The sequence below is a fragment of the Coffea arabica genome, chromosome 5c (assembly GCF_036785885.1).
Source record: "Coffea arabica cultivar ET-39 chromosome 5c, Coffea Arabica ET-39 HiFi, whole genome shotgun sequence".
Classification (NCBI taxonomy): domain Eukaryota; kingdom Viridiplantae; phylum Streptophyta; class Magnoliopsida; order Gentianales; family Rubiaceae; genus Coffea; species Coffea arabica.
In genome coordinates this window covers 41818585-41837022 of record NC_092319.1, presented here as the reverse complement: position 1 = coordinate 41837022, position 18438 = coordinate 41818585, and the positions used below count along the sequence as shown (strand labels likewise).

The 18438-nt window shown below is 33.0% G+C and overlaps 2 protein-coding genes and 7 non-coding genes across 9 annotated transcripts; 8 read left to right on the top strand and 1 right to left on the bottom strand.

Annotated features, from left to right (window-relative positions):
* Positions 1-3540: 3540 nt before the first annotated feature.
* LOC113690218 (putative pentatricopeptide repeat-containing protein At1g03510) lies at positions 3541-5328 on the bottom strand. Its single transcript, XM_027208047.2, has one exon. It carries the CDS (start codon positions 5198-5200, stop codon positions 3914-3916), a length of 1287 nt encoding a protein of 428 aa, XP_027063848.1. The 5' UTR covers positions 5201-5328; the 3' UTR covers positions 3541-3913.
* Positions 5329-6307: 979 nt separating this feature from the next.
* LOC113689774 (uncharacterized) lies at positions 6308-10535 on the top strand. Its single transcript, XM_027207549.2, has 2 exons — positions 6308-6788; positions 9623-10535. The coding sequence occupies exons 1-2, from the start codon at positions 6422-6424 to the stop codon at positions 10315-10317; spliced, it is 1062 nt and encodes a 353-aa protein (XP_027063350.2). The 5' UTR covers positions 6308-6421; the 3' UTR covers positions 10318-10535.
* Positions 10536-11332: 797 nt separating this feature from the next.
* Positions 11333-11488, top strand: LOC113691196 (small nucleolar RNA snoR134). Its single transcript, XR_003448608.1, has one exon. It is a non-coding gene; the product is annotated as a small nucleolar RNA snoR134 (small nucleolar RNA).
* Positions 11489-11719: 231 nt separating this feature from the next.
* Positions 11720-11810, top strand: LOC113691192 (small nucleolar RNA U36a). The gene has a single exon (XR_003448604.2). It is a non-coding gene; the product is annotated as a small nucleolar RNA U36a (small nucleolar RNA).
* Positions 11811-11891: 81 nt separating this feature from the next.
* On the top strand, positions 11892-11985 carry LOC113691156 (small nucleolar RNA Z223). The gene has a single exon (XR_003448569.1). It is a non-coding gene; the product is annotated as a small nucleolar RNA Z223 (small nucleolar RNA).
* Positions 11986-12270: 285 nt separating this feature from the next.
* Positions 12271-12388, top strand: LOC113691160 (small nucleolar RNA Z278). The gene has a single exon (XR_003448572.1). It is a non-coding gene; the product is annotated as a small nucleolar RNA Z278 (small nucleolar RNA).
* A 252-nt stretch (positions 12389-12640) lies between these two features.
* On the top strand, positions 12641-12758 carry LOC113691159 (small nucleolar RNA Z278). The gene has a single exon (XR_003448571.1). It is a non-coding gene; the product is annotated as a small nucleolar RNA Z278 (small nucleolar RNA).
* Positions 12759-13054: 296 nt separating this feature from the next.
* Positions 13055-13162, top strand: LOC113691182 (small nucleolar RNA snoR97). Its single transcript, XR_003448595.2, has one exon. It is a non-coding gene; the product is annotated as a small nucleolar RNA snoR97 (small nucleolar RNA).
* Positions 13163-13827: 665 nt separating this feature from the next.
* LOC113691184 (small nucleolar RNA snoR97) lies at positions 13828-13938 on the top strand. The gene has a single exon (XR_003448597.1). It is a non-coding gene; the product is annotated as a small nucleolar RNA snoR97 (small nucleolar RNA).
* The last annotated feature ends 4500 nt before the right edge of the window (positions 13939-18438 follow it).

Sequence of the window (18438 nt, the reverse complement as noted above, 5' to 3'; positions counted from 1 at the left end):
CATACTAATTAGGGCTATCAACGGGCTCGAATAGCTCGAGCTTGGCCCATTTAGCTCCAAAAAACCAATTTTGATTAGGGCCTAGTCCATTCATATGTATAATTATATAATATATATATTAACATATTAAATGATATATCTAATATATAATTATACATATTATAACATTAAAATATTAATAATTTATGTACAAATTTGTAATAATTTATATATAGTAATATATTATATATAATTGTATAGTTAATTATGAGTTTGGACCGAATTTGATATGAACCCAAATCTCATAGTAAACAATAAGTTGAACTTGAGCCTTTTAACTTAGGGCTAAGTCTGAAAGCTAGAAAATCTCATTTATTTTTTAAGGCGACTTTGGACTTGCCAAAACCCGTCTCGTGGAATCTGATTGGCACCCCTAATACTAATACCTCGTTAAATGAAATCTCCCAATTCTTTTCCATTAGGTTAACATTTTTGCAGCCAAATGGATGACTTTGAATGTTGTAGAAGTTGGATTGATGGGGTAAATTGAGGTATATTTGAGTTTATGAACTACTTAAGAAACAAGGGGGAAAGGCAAAATAAGCTTCTTCTTTTTTTTTTTTTTGGTTAATAAGGTGGTCACTTCTAATGAAGGTCAAAATTGTTTCATTTCAAATGTCCAGTGACCCTGAAGTATGCACTAGAGGACGAATTTGATAAATAACAAAGATTACTTCTTTTGTGAAAGCCTTGAATAAAAACATTCATAAATTTAATAAGTGGCTAGAGAAATTAACGAAAATCAACTTCTTTCTTATTTCATGTCAATCATATAATTCTAGCTAGTGTTAAGGCCACATTTACACGTGTGCCACTTAAAAATACACAATTTTTATATGAATTACTTTTATATAAATGTTTTAGTTTTAGGCAAGATTTTGATCTTTGAACTATTTTTCCAAAAAGATTAGAATAAATCCTATATACACTAATAGTGTATGTATTATCACGATTGGATCCACGACACATATGCAAAATTTGGATTTGAAATTCAAATTCGAATTATGTGTTATGCATCCAATAGTGAGAGTATATATAATATCAATGGATAGAAGATTAATTCATAAGATTATATTTAACTTGATAATTGCAATGCCCATTGGTTGGTATACTGGCAACACAAACTTAGGTAGTTAAGTTTAAAATAAATTTTGTAGGAAATTAGTTACACTAATCATGTTATATTTATTGAATGCCATTGTAAGAGAAAAAGGGGAAGTCGATAGGATAAAACTTAAACGAGGAAATTTTAATACCAAAAGGTAATCAAGACCATGTATTCTAATAACGAATAATAGCTATTATTTTTCTTTCTTAGTTTAGTCTAAGCACTGCTAGCTAATGCATCTTGGTGTAGAATTATGCTCTCGTGAACCCATCTATATTTCAACATCTGATGGTATACTTTTCATATTTTCTTTTCTATATATTTAGGATTCAACTTCATTTTCAGGCACCCAATATGAATTAAAGCACAAGGTATAATTAGGGGACAGGGAGGTATAAAGATTTGAGAGTTTTTTCTCAAGATTTCAACGACACCATAGTCAAGAAAGACAGTGAAGAATTCTTGGTGATGCAACCCATCAAGAAGAGTGTATACTTTGGTAATTTATCATTTATTTGCAATTTAGACACTAAACTTTCAATTATAGCTCTTTCATACCTTGTAACTAAACGCAGGTTTTGTGTGTAACACAGCAAGATTGAAGAGTATGAAGGGTTATTTGGTGTGTAAATGATTTTTGACATTGCCTTTGGATTGTCAGATTCATGCAAGCGATTCTGATCAAAACTTCTCAACGGACTGCAGCTTAATTCTCAGCAAGATTGCAACTGGGCAGAAATTGTCTCCTTTTTCTAGACTAATTAATTAATGAAAAACGTATTCCAATAAGCTACAGCTTCTATTTTCAATACGGATTTTGCAGAATTGAGAAGGTCAACCTGGAGGTAGTTAGGAATGCTAGTGACCTCTGCTTAATCATGTGTTAGACTTGTTTTTCTTTTTCATCGTTTCCAAATTGTAGTTCACTTTTCAATCGAACAATATAGTTAATTTTTGAATACTCTATTGTAATATGCTTTCTTTATCAATGAATATCGCCTACCTTATTTAATTATTGTAGGCATAGTATTTAATTGGGTGAGATGTAATATTGGCGAAAAGCCACAATCGTTTCATAACTATTCACATCAGTGGGAGAATCAAAAGTGGCCATTTTGATTCTCAACTATTGTATTTGTGGTCTTGATTGTCGTGGTAAATAGAATAGAAGGAAAGGTTTATTTTATTGAATTAACAAAAAATATAAATTACTTTTTTTTCTTTATCAAAGGAGTTTTAGATTTATCTGAAGGAAAAAGAGATGGAACTAACAAAGAAAATACTAAAGAAAATGAAAAAAGAAATTAATAAAAAACTTTAATTTAAAGAATCTCTAAATTTCTTTATTTTTCTCAATATCACGAATAAGATCTAATAATAACATTAATTATTAATGGAACAAACGAGGGGTTAGGTTTGAGGGTCTATTGGGGGTGAGAGAGGGGGTTAATTATTAATGGAACAAATCGAACCTAACCATACATGTCCACCGATTATATTTTCTAAATCGTTCACACTAACAATCCAACCCTCCCCTCCAAAAGGGGATTTTAGTAAATAATCAAAAATGATACCTAGGCTAAGGGTTTTACTCTAGGTTGGGGGGTAGGCCTGGGGGGAAGTTATAGACACATTTCCATGCTTTGTATTTGGAGTACTTCATTTAATTTCCTCTGCGGTGATACTTGACACGTACCCCCCCTTCCAGGCCCATCACAAGGAAAGTGAAACCCCCCTCCCCCGAAGCACATACTATAATAAGAGGTAGCAGCTTTTTGGTAACGTATTCAATCAAACGGGTAATTTTTTTCCCCAACTACGGATCTCACCCGAATCGCTCCATCTATCCTCCCGAGGAGAGGTTTGGTTTCAAACCCCGGTTCGAACAAGAGATGTACGCCATGCTAATGTGCCTTGGATGATTCACATCATCAATTCAAATCCTGGATTTTCGAATTGAGCGTAATATTAATCGATAGGGCCTCATTGACCCTGGAAAAGTCAAAACCTTTTGTCATTTTGGTTTTTTTACTCTGGGATTAAAAAATCGTCTTTTGCACTTTAGTCCTCGGGGGACTGGAGTGCAACAAAATTAACAAATTAGTTGCCGCACATCCTACTCCTTAAAAAAAAGATTTTTTTTTTTTTGGTCGCTGCATTTTTCCAATTACCCAGTTCTTGCAATTTTTTTTAACATTATTCTGAGAAATTTGCCTATTGCTTTGGTGTTTGTGGGGAAATAGAGACGAAAAACAAGAATGCCTTTGGATATGCAAGACTGACTGCCTTTGTATTGGCTGGTCAAGAAAAATCAACGACATATGCTCGGAATAAGAGCCTTTAAAAAAATGTGGCTAAAAGAAAAAGGAAGCCACAGTGCAAAGTCATTCGAGAAGGATGAAAGGCCAGATATGTTTGGCTAATCATTCAATTAGCAGACATCCAAAAAAATTACAAGTTTCTTCGAGTCAGAATCGCAAAGGATACAAAAAATGGTGTTCATCATCAGTAAACCAGTTGTGCAAAATTGAACAAGTTGCCATCATCAGATTTCAAAATTTCACGTCTTTAAACTCCTCAATATCATTTTGTAAATTACTAAAATCTTGAAGAATGTATAGTTCATATGCTCAGTGCAGAGACCCGACCAGCATGAGCAAATCTTGGAGACTTTAGGCCCTCATATTCTTAGTCAGTTCTTATAAATGTCAAACCACAGTGTCTTCAGCAGAGTTATTCTCTTGATTAGATTCCCTCAGTCGTACCTCAATTTTGGTGTATTGTCCAACTACTACCAGGTGTAGCCCTCAGGCCCCTTTCCTTCATTTCTCTTCTAATTTCTTCTGCTTTTGTAGGTCTTCCAGCATTAGCATAAATTCTTGCCAATATCACATAATTAGCAGGATTTTCTGGCTCCATCTCAAGCAATGCTCTTCCAGCAATTTCCCCGAGCTCCACTTCTCCATAAGTTCTGGAAGCCGCAAGTAATGCTCCCCAAGCTTTTACAGTCACCTTTACTGGCATTCCTTTTATAACTTCATAAGCCTCACGTAATCTACCAGCTCTGCTCAAAACATCAACTAAACAAGCATAATGATCGCTATTTGCTTCCACCCCATAACAATTTTGTATACGGGTGAAGTACACTCGTGCCTCATCAGCTAATCCTGCATGACTACAAGCTTTCAGAACAGCCAAAAACGTAATCCCATCAGGCTTTACATTCACCATTTCCATCTGCGCGAATATTTCTAGTGCAGTTCTTGCCTCACCTTGAAGTGCGTAAGCTGATATCAAACTACTCCAAGCAACCACATCTCTTTCCTTCATTTGCTGAAACACAGAATCTGCATTTCTAAGGCACCCGCATCGCCCATACGCTTCAATTAACCCGCTCCTCAAGTGCATATTCGGCTCAAATTCATTCCTCACTGCATAACAATGAATTTCTTTAATCAAATTCAACGCGGATACACCCAAACAAGCACGTAAAAGAGCAAGAACCGTAATCAAATTAGGCGCCAAACCCAACTTCAGCATTCGCCTATAAAACCCAATGGCCTTATAAAACCCGTCATCCATTTCCAAAAATCCAGCTATAATCGAGTTAAAACTCGACACACTAGGCAAAACATCCATAACTTCAAACAAGTCCATAGCAGCAGACATATCACTTGAATGGGCGTAGAGCGAAATCATAGCGTTCCAAACGACTGCATTTCTTTGAGGAATTTGATCGAACAGTCGGCGGGCGGATGAAACTGAGATGCATTTGCCGTACATGTCGACGAGAGCAGAAGCCACAAATGGGTTTGATACGAAAGACCATTTGTAGGTGAGTGCGTGAATTGAAGTGCCCAGATAAGGGCAGTGAAGGGATGCGCAGGATTTGAGGGCAAGAGGGAAGACAAAAGGGTCCAATGCGAAGGAAAGAGAAGAGTGGATATGGTGGAAAAGACTAAGGGCTTTCTGGTGACGGCCACCGTTGACGTGAGAAGCGAGGAGCTTAGTGTAGGAAAGCAAACGGAGGTAGTTCGATGAATATGAGCCCATGTTTGGTTGGTTTGTTTTTGGCGGTTCTAACCGATTTTTAAAAGCCTAATTAGGCCAACTTTGGTTCGATAATCTTGGTTTCACTGAGTTTCTAAGAAATGGTTATTCAGTTTGGGTTAAGAAAATCTCATAATAGGGAAGGAAGCTTGCTTAATTTAGAGTTCATGAGGATCCGAGGGCTTTTATTTATCCTCTAAAATTCGAAATTTTTTAATACTTGATTTGTAAAAGTTTTAGTAACATATCCTTTTATTTTTTTTTTCTAGCTAAAATATACAGAACCTTTTTGCGCATTTGTGTGAAAATCAGATTACTCCTTTATCGTTTAAAAATATTTGGAAAGCACTCTCATAATTTCAACAAATCTTGAAGACGGATGAAAACCATCCAAATTGACATTCGTAAACCATTGGGGGTTTCGCATACAAAAGATGTTCATAACTCTGAAGATGATACATTTTCTAACGTCTAAAGAACTTAAAACCAAAAAGAAACAGGAAAAGTAAATGAAAGGCATATTTTGTTTTACTTTGAGCTTCAAAAACATTTTGTTTGCTAATTGTAAATTGACATTAAGAATAAAAGAGTTTGAGAAGATTATCTAACAATACTGTGCCTAATCTTTTATAAAAAAAAAAAAAAAGGGTTTTTTTTAGTGCTCATCATCACTGCTCGATACCTCTTTTGCCTAAGGATCTAGACAATGTGTTACTGAATTAGCTTTTCTTTGGATTCATTGAAGATTTAAAAAGAGTTTTTTAATGATTAACTAGAGTTTTCTTGTTAATGTGAAAATATGCAAATTTATTATCATCATAATATTTTGTAAATATCAAATTTTAACTTAAGCCAACTCAAACTTGGCTGGACGGGAGAAGGTTGGGTTGGGTGGTACGGGGGGAGGGAGTGTAAGCAAGAGGTCTTGGGTTCGAGTCCTCTTGCTTACACTAAAAAAAAAAAAAAAAAAAAAAAAAACTTGGCTGGACGGGCGTTATACCAGAAAGGACCAACCTCGTTGAATGTTCTGACAGTTAAACTAGACAGGCCGAACATGAGGGTGAAGGTCAGTTTTTACTCGGGCTTATCAAAGGCCCAGCTCACTAGGCCTGAATGACACGCCTGAAGAATCCGAATCTGGTACTCGGACCCAGTTAACCCGTGGATTGAAAGTGTCTTCTTCTTCTTCACCTGTCTCCAAGATTCCTTAAACCCTAAAAATCCATGTCGATGATAACTCTTTCAAGACTCTTTTCCCCTAACCCATCTCTCAAATCTCCATTTAAATGCAAACCCTCTTTTCAAAAGCCATCTTTCTTTACTCCCACTCTGAACCATTCAATCCCATTTCACCCTTCTTTAGATAAAGCTAACCCCTTCAAGCTTCAAGGAAAACGCCTGCATTTTGGGAAGAATCTTGGGGTCACATTCGACAAGAAGAGAAGTTTTGGGCTTTTTGCTAAGGCTGAGGAGAATGAGGAAATGGATAAAGCTGAATTGGAGGCTCGAGGGCAGAGTACCATGCCTGATAGGTTCAGACCCTTGACTAAAGAAGCTCCCGATAAGCCAATCAGATGGCCTTGGTTTATAGGTATTTCTTCTTTTATTTCAACTTCCCAGGTTTTGAGCCTTTCAGGACTAGTTTGGATGTTAAAGAATGAATTTTTAGTGACATATAGGTGTTGAGAGGAAGAAATTAGATTATGGATTTCACTGTCCTGTAACTGTCAATTTGTTCATGTGCCGATATAGTTTGATACAGTTTTGCTACTGTATTCTTGATCATGCATTATAGTTATGATGATGAATGTGTATGAAGTCACCATTGGGTGTATGAGAGTTGAGTCCTACCACTTAAGTACATCCTATCGAAGCCGTGGTAAAGTACCAATTCAGTTGTTCTACACACTATGGAGTGAATGGTCAGTCACGTAAAATGAAGAATTTTGGGATCTTAAGTGTTAGGAAACTGACTCCAAAGCAGAAGGGGGATTACAAACTCATATTCTATATGGATAGGTTCTATGGCTGACTTTTGGGTATTCAATATTGATGAAGAAAGCAAAGCAAAGCAAAGCAAAGGAAAGTTGAGGGGTGAAATAAAAGTAGTTCCTTTGTTGTCCCTGGACTTTGGTACCACCCACCCCCATATGCCCAGAGGAGTAAAGATTCTCATTTTCACCACTCAACCTATTGATGAGTTGCTTTTTACTTGTTTAGCCATCAAAGGTAAAAGAACTCACTTCGAGCTTGCATCCTTGGCCAAATGCACAATTGGTTGAGTCAGATCACCTTGCACAAAATAGTGTCAAGGATTATCACTCCCCTGTAGCTAAAGTTATGATCCTGTCATGGCTGAAACCACCTTGAACCTCCTCAAGTACAATATAAACAGTCACACATTACTGGTCAACAGTATATTGTGTTGCTTAATCATTGTTATCTTTCAAATTGTAAACTTTTAAAAACTGGTGACCAAATGTTTGCTTTTGATGGCTGCAATGATTTTTTTCCTCAGTGTTTCTCTTGGGAAGTGCAATAGAGGCATTTATTTTGCAATAGGAGCATTAAACTTTTGGCCTTATGCGTTATATGATGTTTGCTGCTAGGGATAATAACCATACGAGCTAAATCACTTGGAGGCAGAGGTCAAGAGTGTTGAGTATAGGCTCATTAGTTTACAAATTCCATCGAGGATTACTACATGGGGTGTTTATTTTACCTTTTACATCAGATGCAAGTTTTTATAATCCATTAAAAAATATCCCAAGAACATTGAGTTGAGCATGACTGCGTGTGAAATAAAACTGGTAAAAATAGACTTGGGATAAACCCAACTAGATAGGTATGGACCTTTTCATGGCACAGGAAACTTCAGCAACATGTTCTGGACTTTCAAGACAGGTTGTTATGTAGGAGCAAAATGCAAGCTGCAACATCTAGGGCAATGAGAAATACCATCACCAAGTAAAAAGCCTGTTTTCATTTCAACTACTAGTTAGGTTTGGTGTAAATTAATCTAACTCCGGAGAGAGATCGGTCCCTTTAATTTCCAAATTGATGATGGGAATGCCAATGAATATAGTCAACCAAGGAGAAAGCTTTTATGGTTCAACACGTTATAAGATAGATTTTTACCTCTTATTGAGTCATATTCATCATTATCTCACAAGAGTTAGGTTAATATCAGGGTTCATAGTACTCAATTAGTCCTCTTCTTCTTTTGTCACAAGACCAGAGACTGAAGTACTATCTTCAGTAGGATAGTTTTACCCTGAGTCATTTAAAGTAATTCAAATCCGAAACCTTTCTATCAAATGCTGCCATTGAGTCGTTTCTGATTTCCCTCATTAAGTTAAATGTTTTGGACCATCATGAATTTAAATGTTTCTACGTGCTTTACTTTTGCTTTGTCTTTTAGGCTCAACTTATGCAGGTGGATATTTTTCTTAATCATTTTGGTTTAAAATGTTCTTCTAATTAGTGTCATTATTTTTCACTCAAATATTGTTACTTTTCATGACTTGGGAGTCATTACTTAAGAGGTGTATGCCTCCATTCTTGGTGCTTATGTGTTGCCTAACAACATGAATGATGCAAGTCTGTGTTCAAATTTTGTATTTAAGTCCTTGTATGAGGAGATTAAGTGGTTAACTCGTATGGTGAACTTGAGACATTTGCAGTTCTGGAAATTTTCAGGCATGCAAAATAATGAGAGTTTTATCTGATCATTGTTTGTGGTCCAAGAATGGAGGGGTAAATATATGTTAATAATCTTTTATGAAAGCTCAGTTAGAATCTTTCATGATAAAGTGCATTCTGATACATTAACTTCAGTAGCCTATGAAAGAAACGAATCCTCAATGAAAAAGGACATATGTGTAATGGTATTATTGATTAGAAGGAACAAGAAATATGAACTGCAAATGGTAAAGAATGTTCAGATCTATTGGTTACAACTGTAAGTGAGAGATGTTTTAATTTGTATATGGAAAATGATAGTTGGTGAAAGTGACACCCTGATTCAAGAAAGCTCTAGTCATTGGGGAACTACATAACATGATTCATTGATTTGTTTATGGTTTTCTGACCCTTTTTGTTCTCAAGAGAACATTTGTTGGTAGCCTATATTGCTCAGTTTCTTTGTTAAACGCATAACTAACTCTAGTTTGCTAATTTGATTTAGGTGTTCTGATTTTAATATATTTTTGTGATAATGGACTATATATCTAATGGACTTAATGTAAGATGACTTGCAACTATTTACTTAAAAACCAAGGTAAGAAAGTGAAAAGGCCATGCCAACCTATATTTTCCTAATTCTGTATTTTTTATTTACCTTTGATTTAAGAAGTGGTTCTCTTCACGAGCGTAAATAAGATTATGAGTTGACTGATTCTTTTGTTGACTGTGAATGACATGCAGCATTGGCTTTTGCACTTTATGCCTGGAGGACTGTCTTGTGGGAATTGTCCAACTGGAAGAAGGCTGTGGCAGCTATCTTCCAATTCCTTGGATACATCTTAAAACTCGCATTAGCCCTTGTATTCCATTTTATAGGGGATCCAATTACATCCTTGATTAGAGGTATTGAGACTACATTTTACACCATTCGAGCATCCTACTCCTGGGTAATTGCATATGCTCCTATTCCAGACCTTACAACAGTTATCGTCCTGTCGTCAGCCATACTTGCTATCTCTGAAGCGACTGTTCCTGACTCTGTAAATAGCCAGCCATATATGCTCACGTTAGCTGGATTAATCGGTCTTGCTGCTGTTAGGAGCTACATTTCTGAGCTATTCTTTTGGATATTACTTTTGGGTTTGTTTAGTTTTTCTCGTTTTGTTAAGAAGAGAGATTATGTCTCTTCTGCATTGCCTGCGGCAGCTGTTTTAGCTGGTGTGGGAGAACCTTGGGTTAGAATCATAGTGCTGGCCTCATATCTGGCACTGGCCATCATTCAACATTCAAAGCAACGTTCAGATGGCAAAGAAAATGAGGTTACTGGACCAGTTAGGAGAGTTCCAATTCCACTTCTTTGTGCTGCATTGGCAATTGGTCTCCGCGTTGCTGCTAAATGGGCTGGATATAGACACCTGACATGGATGATTGCTTGACTAACAGGTCTGCTTATCCTGATTTCAGCGCTGAGACCATAGAATTTGCTCATCAAATTGTATAGCTGGGATAAGATTTTGTACTTTCCCCACATTATCCCATTACTTTTGTAACTTGTTTCCTATATTCTACCACAGCAGGTTCACTAAATTCACAACTTTAGAAGATGTCATATGGTTTGACAGTCAAAAGTGGTTGCCCTCAATTCTTCTTTAAATCTCGGCCTCTGGTATTTACATTGCTAAATTCTTGCGCTGTTAGAACTGGTTTTTGTCCAAACAAAACTTGGTGAATAAAACCCAAGGGAAATGGTACCAAATATTGAATTCTTTTACACTTGGCGTAAATTTTTACCACATGGCGAAAAGAGTAATTTAATTTCGAATAAAACTCATGTAAATTGTAATAGTGTTCAGAAAATTTATTTAAAAAAATTTTAAATAAAGCAAAACTTTTATAATAATAGTGTTCAGAAAATTTATCCTAATAAATGCTAAATTTTAAGTGTGCATTGTTATATTCTACAAATTATAACTTATCAATTTTTTTTATGTAAGTGGGAGGTTTCAAATTCAAATCTCTCATTTACGCTCTTTTTCCCTTTCAAAATTATAGCCTACCTTAATTAGACCTACGAAAGAAATTCTTGTATAGAGTTATTTGCAAGTTAATTATAGAAAAATTCTTGAAGAATTTTTACGTAACAGATCACAAAAAAAAAAAAAAAGAAAAAAAAAGAATGCCACTCGGACCCCATAAAGGCATAAACCCCTGAGCCCAATGGGTTGATTTGATGGGTTTGATCCAAACAAAACCCAATGCTGTCTATAAAACCCTGATTTTAGGGGTTAGGGTTCCAAACCATTCTCCTCTTCTCTCTTCTATAAAACCCGAAATTTTCCCCTTCATTCAATCCGCCCCACCACCCTTCTTCCTCCAACTCTCACACACAGAACACACACCGAGTTTCTCTTTTTTGTGGTTTTTTTTTCTCAATCTCAGAAATTGATAGAATTGCACGTAGCCTCCCGGGCTGCTCCGAATCTATATTAAATGAAGAAGATTGCCCCAAAGCTCGTGCTAAAACGTCGCCGTTCAGTGTTGCAGTTCAGCCTCATGTACCTAATTTCATCCCAGGGCTGAATCTGTGTCAAAGTAACGGCTATATTTTGATTAGCCTTCATCTGATTGTTTTTTATTCAATTTCGAATGACTTGCCTCAACACCTTTAGCTTTTTTTCTGAATTTTACATAAATGAAAAAAGGTCTAGTCAAGGAGGCAAATATGAAAATTTACCGGCGGTGTCAACGTGGGGAAAATTCAATCTTGTTGTTTTACTTCTAAGAACATCCGCTAAATTGTCTTCAAATTTAGCTTTAATTTTGAAAATTGTTTTTCTTTGGCGATGATTAAATTGGATTTATCCGCGCTTCTGAGAGCATTTCTCTGATGCAAAATTTAAAAAATGGTTGAATTTCTTGATATGAGCCAAATCAAAAAATTACTATCTTTTGTGTTATTCTGTTGAGATATTCATTATTTTTAAGATGCATAACATATTCTGTGTGTTAATTTCGGCGAGGATGATGAAAATTCAGCTTATAATGCCAGTTCTGCTTCAGAAAATTCTTGATTGATAGAGCTGTAACATTCCTCTGAGCCCTTTTCATTTTTGCAATTACTTATCGTTTATTGATTTTTTATAATAATAATTCTGATAATCAAATTATTTATGCATTTTTTAATAGTGGAAATGGTTTAGCAGTCAATGAAGATACGTTAGTATAAGCTGGATAGTATTTGAGGTGTAGCAATTACACCAGAACATGATATTACTGTGTTTATAAGGGATTTATCTGAGACTGTAGCCGTTGATTTGAATTTTTTATTTCATTCATTTTTGTTGAACGTATTCTTTGTAATTATGATTGATCTTTTGTATTTCAAAAATGCTAGTGATGATATAATCCACCTATATGAGGTGTAGTGGAGCCAAGTCTCTGCTTTTGCAGAGAGAACCTACTTGGTGAAGCTGCATTGCACATGATCATACGGGATTTAACTGAGGCAGAAATCTGGTCTTTTTTTCTGCTTGTCTTTGATTTTTAATAGTACAGGAAATAAGAAAAAGTTGTTCTGATGAAATCTGTGAAAAATGTTGCTGGATAGTATTTGAGGTGTAGTAATTGCACCAATACATGATATTACTATTTTTATAAGGGATAAATCTGAGACTATAGCTGTTGATTTGAATTTTTTTATTTCATTCGCTTTCATTGAACGTATTTTTGTAATTATGATTGATCTTTTGTATTTCAAATGCCAGTGATGATATAATCCACCTATATGAGGTGTAGTGGAGCCAAGTCTCTGCTTTTGCAGAGAGAACCTACTTGGTGAAGCTACATTGCACATGATCATACGGGATTTAACTGAGGCAGAAATCTGGTCTTTTTTTCTTCTTGTCTTTGATTTTTAATAGCACAGGAAACAAGAAAAAATTGTTCTGATGAAATCTGTGAAAAATGTTGTTATTATGGTTGTCAATGAATATGATGCCATGTTTGTTTAGTAATATGAGTAAAAGAACATGCACTTGTATTTTTACAATAGTTTGGTGATTTGTCTTGTCCCTTGACAAGATTTTTTTGCTGATGTTACTATGGTTTGGATACAAATGAAAACGTGGATTGTTATTTAGTATGATTGAGTTTAACTATACTCTTACCCGACTAAATCTGCTGTGGGTTTAGGGTCTGAAAAACTCAGAGAAGGATGTGTTGCCATCAGCTTCTTTCTCTTGTATGCTGACGAGATTGGAGTTAAATAACAACACTAAATTTGGTTCAAAATTCCACGTCTTGTGCCAGAATCTTATCCAGCATGTTTGTTTTGGTTACCAGTGATCTATCTTAATTGCTTGGTTGCTTGGAATTTATTTCCTTCTTTTGGATGTGCTTGGACTAATATCTAGGATGAATGAAAAACTTGTCTATTTAATCTGTAAACTGAGTCAAGGATGGCTTATTTGAGGTGTGGTTTGCCTCAATTCCCTGCTTTAAGGGAGAACCTGCTTAGTGATTACATCAGAGCGTGAAATTATTGGATTTTTCCTGAGGTTGTAACATGATAATCAATTTTTAGTTGTGGATCTAAGTCATTGAGATCCTGGAAAATTTTCTAATTTCAGCAAGGTTTTCTGAAGCAGAAGTTAGTAATAACACAGCTCTGTGATGACTGAGTGGCATAATGAATAGTAACAGTCTTTGTATAAGAAGTCCTACACTGGCATTATGAGCCAGTCATGGCAATTGACGCATCTCAGATGGTTTTGAGTTATTACGTGCCTCATGCCATAAGCTTGGTCTCATGTTGGAGAATCCTAGTGCCGATTCGTAATACTGAGGCACAACCTTGTTGAGCTTTTGGCGCCGAGGGTTGGAAGTTGCAAAGAAAAATTGATTGGCTCTTCTTTCCACTGATTGAGTTTAAGCTATACACTCACCTTTTTAACTAAAGGTGATTGTAACAGAAAAACTCAAAAAGAAAGGAGTGTTGTTTATCAGCTTTGCCTCTCTAATACTCCATGAGGGTGGAGTTAAATCACAGCACTACATTCGGATTATGGAGGACAATACTTTTCATCTCTTTCCATCTCAAATTATGATATGTAATGTGCAGCTTGTTGATCTCAGATGCACCATTTTTGAAATATGACAATCCAGTTGTAAAGGTAGTTGAAGTCAGCATTCAACAGCATGAAATGGGCGTCAGATCTCTTTGGGAAGTTGGGAGTACCAGTTTACTTTCTTCCGATGTAAATATAAAGTGCGAAGATGTGAATTCTTGCCAATTGTATTGTGATTTGCTGTTGTAGTATAGATGCCACTGGGCTTTCAGATGAAATGATTAGACAAACAGTGATCTTATTCTACAGTCAAATCGCTGTATTACCTGGATCATGACCAAGATGCAATATACTAGCTATGTTCTTTGGGCAAACTCTGTAGTGCCAAAAAGGGTATTTTGGGCATGCTATTGGTAATACCGTAAGTTAAGGAATGACTCAAAAAAGTTTTAAATGGATTCTCTCCAACCGTAATAATTGGTATTTGCTAATAGTGAGCGCTTAAATGGCAGGTGATTTTTGTATTGTTAAAGTATGGTATGGTCGACTTTGCCCTGTGGTAGAAGTAGAACTCTGTTGTGTGAAGTGTGAACTTCTTTTAGGTTATAACTGTGCCTCTCTTAATGGAATTTCATTGTCAATCTAAGCATTCCTTTTATAAAAAAAAATAAAAAAAAACAAAATCAATCTAAGCATTCAATTACTCTTTACCCCCTAGGTAGTTGGCTTTCTGCATGTTAGTAATTTTTTGTAAGGAAAAAGGGGGATATTTTGTTTACATGATAATAGGGGTTGTTTAATGTGCTTAGGTTTATTTTTTCATTGTATTGCAAATTTGCTTTTGCAAGGAATAAGGAGTAAATTTCCAATGGTGGTGCTTTTTGATACGAGTTATTCGACTTTTGACATAATGCATTTTGTGAATGCAACTTTTGAAGATACATGACATTTAGTAAATATGTTTTTCACCCTTTTAAAAGATGTTTGAAAATCACTCTGACAATTTCTTTTATAAGATCATACACAGTTGGAATTAACTCAAAATAAGGGACTGTATTTGAGAAAATTTCCAAATGATGCAACTTTTTGAAACTTGTTCCCAAACTGGGAAGGTTTTAAGAAAACGTGATCTTTTTTTTTCTTCCAAAAATAATAACTATTGTATAATTTAATCTATCTTATATTAAGGGAAGGGGGCAGATCTAAGGAGGTATATGGGTAATTCAGAGAGGACTGAACCATCATCAAATTAGACGGGTGTGAATTTTTTAAAGCAAAACTACTTTAACGTGGCAATTGATCTTTGTTAGTGGCCACCAGTCTAAAAATTGATGATTTTTAAGAAAACGTGATCTGTGAACGTGTTTTTTAAATAACGTACTCTGAGTGCATTGTTTAATAAATTTATGTCTAAATAGATCAAAAGCTACATCATTTGGAAATAAAAGTTCGAATCCGTTTGGATTAGCTGTTTTTTGGGTTGTTTTTCAAAAACAGCACTGTAGCATTTCGTTTTTCAAATACAAGTCCATTTGGATTAGTTGTTTTTGGGGTTGTTTTTAAAAAATTATATAAAAAACTTTTACTGTAGATGTTTTATGGATTATTTTTAGATGTATTTTTAAAACATATTTTCGAGTATTTTTATAATTTATAATTTTTATATTTTTATAACAATATATAATTATACATTTATAAATATTTATAAATAAATAAATTTATATAAAAATATATAAATGTATTATATTATATATAATACATAATATAAATATATTTATAAATGTATAAATTATAAATGAATATTATATAAATGTATAAATGTATAAATTATAATTTTTAATTTTTATATTTTTATATTTATATACATCTATGCATTTATAATACATTTATTAATATTTATAAATAAATATATTTAAATATTTATAAATAAATATATTTAAATATTTATAAATAAATATATTTAAATATTTATAAATAAATATATTTAAATATTTATAAATAAATATATTTGTACTTTTATAAATAAATATATTTGTACTTTTATAAATAAATATATTCATATATTTATATATAAATGTATTATATTATATATAATACATAATATAAATATATTTATAAATGTTTAAATGTATATTACTATAAATATATAAATTATAAATGAATATTATATAAATGTATATTATAATTTATAATTTATAATTTTTATGTTTTTATATTTATATACATTTATGCATTTATAATACAATTATAAATATTTATGAATAAATATATTTATATATTTATGAATAAATATATTTATATATTATTCTAAATAAGTAAGTGTATTATATTTATAAATAAATTTATACTCCCTCCGTTCCTTATTAGATGGCCTGAATAACTAATTCTCTTAGATTAAGAAAGTTGGTTATTTTCTAAAAGTCAACAAAAGTTTTACTTTACTTCTCAAAATTACCCTTTATCTCTCTTCAACTATACCTAATTAATACTACCTGTCATTTAATTATTTAGAGTTCCAATTCAAGAAAGTTGAAAGGGTAAGCAAGGGTAAATTTGGAAAAAAGTTCATAAATGCTTTCTTGATATCATAAAATGACAGATAAAAAGAAACAATGGATTAGGACATCTAATAAGGAACGGAGAGAGTATATTATATATAAATAAATAAGTGTATTATATTTATTTATTTATTATATATTATATTTATAAATAAATATATAAATGTATTATAAGTGTATTATATTATATATAATACATAATATAAATATATTTGTAAATGTATAAATGTATATTATTATAAATGTGTATAAATTATAAATGAATATTATATAAATGTATAAATTAATATATTATAAATATATATTAATACTATGTATAAATGTATTAATGTAATAAATATAAATGTATACATTTATTAATATTATGTATAAATGTGTAATTAATATTATGTATATTAATATAAATGTATAAATGTATTATATTATATATAATACATAATATAAATGTATATTATAAATATACATAAATATATATATTATGTTTAAATGTACATTTATATAAATGTTCAATATATATAATATATATTATGTATATATTAAATATATATAATATATAACATTTATATAAATGTATAATAACATATTTATAATATATATAATTTATATAATATATAATATTTATATAAATATATAAAAATATATTTTATATAAAGTAAAATATTTATAATATGTATAAATAAATATATTTAAATTAATATAATATATATATCCTATACATAATTGAAATATATAAATTGAAATAAACATATTAAATATGTATTTGGAGTTGTTTTTGATATATTGTTTGGATATTGATGTTTTTGGAGTTGTTTTTGAAATACACATTTACTGTAGCATTTGGATTGTGAAAAACAGTTTTTCAAAAACAGGCCCAAAAACAAGAATCCAAACGGACCCAATATGTTCTTTCTCGCTAGTATAGCCGTATTCCTAGCACCTTGCGGACGAGGATATCCTGAGGTGACAACGAACATGATCTAATAGAGTCTACAGTGTTTGTGAACTGGTCTGACTGATATAGTATTTGAATGCCAATGCATATTCACCAATGGTGGTTCGGATGGCACGGGATATGGATATTTGTCAGATCAACCATTCTTGAACAGTATAATATTTTTTAAACGTTTTGCAATTATATGTAAATTGCTCTTGACCATCTTTTTGATAGAGGTGTGATATTCTATTACTTTTCATCTGGATTTCATGTATAATAATTGCGTTTTTGTTATGAACTTTTACAAGTAATTTGTACTGAATCACACTTCGTTCAAAAAAATATTACACTGTTTATGACGTTTTGTCACTAATAACTATCTATGCCCTTGGTTGGTCCTGTTGATTCAGTCAGTAAAGATGAACTATGTTATTGAAAAGGATTTGTAAGTGACTTGTAATTTTAAGGTGCATGTCCTATGATCTTTGGTAGTAATTGAAAATCATCCAAACTTAAATGTTATATGATACTAGAATGTTTTTGTATTTAACTGAAAGTTAATATTGATCAGGAATTGTCTGCTACTACAGAAACTGTTATATTCAAGTGAGTCATAGTTTTAAGAAGCCTATCCTATGACCTTTCATGGTGATCGAAAACTACCCAAACTTTCATTTGCGTGTAGTATCACTACGAGTGAGAAGGATCGTCCACCTAATTCCAGCTTTATCATTGAAATGGCATTGTTTAAGAGAACCCATTTCATACTTGCTGGTATTATGCATGGGAGTATTAAGCATTGAAGAAGGCAACCAAAAAAAAAAAAAAAAAAAAATTGAAGGCAGCAGAATTGAATTATCAGAGTCGATAAACAAACAAACGAAATAGGGGTTCCGTAATAATTTTTTTTTTCTGGTCAGAATTGCACGTTCAAATGTCTATTTTAACAATCTACTAAGCTCTGGTGGGAAATTCAGTCCATACTAACAAAATTCAAAA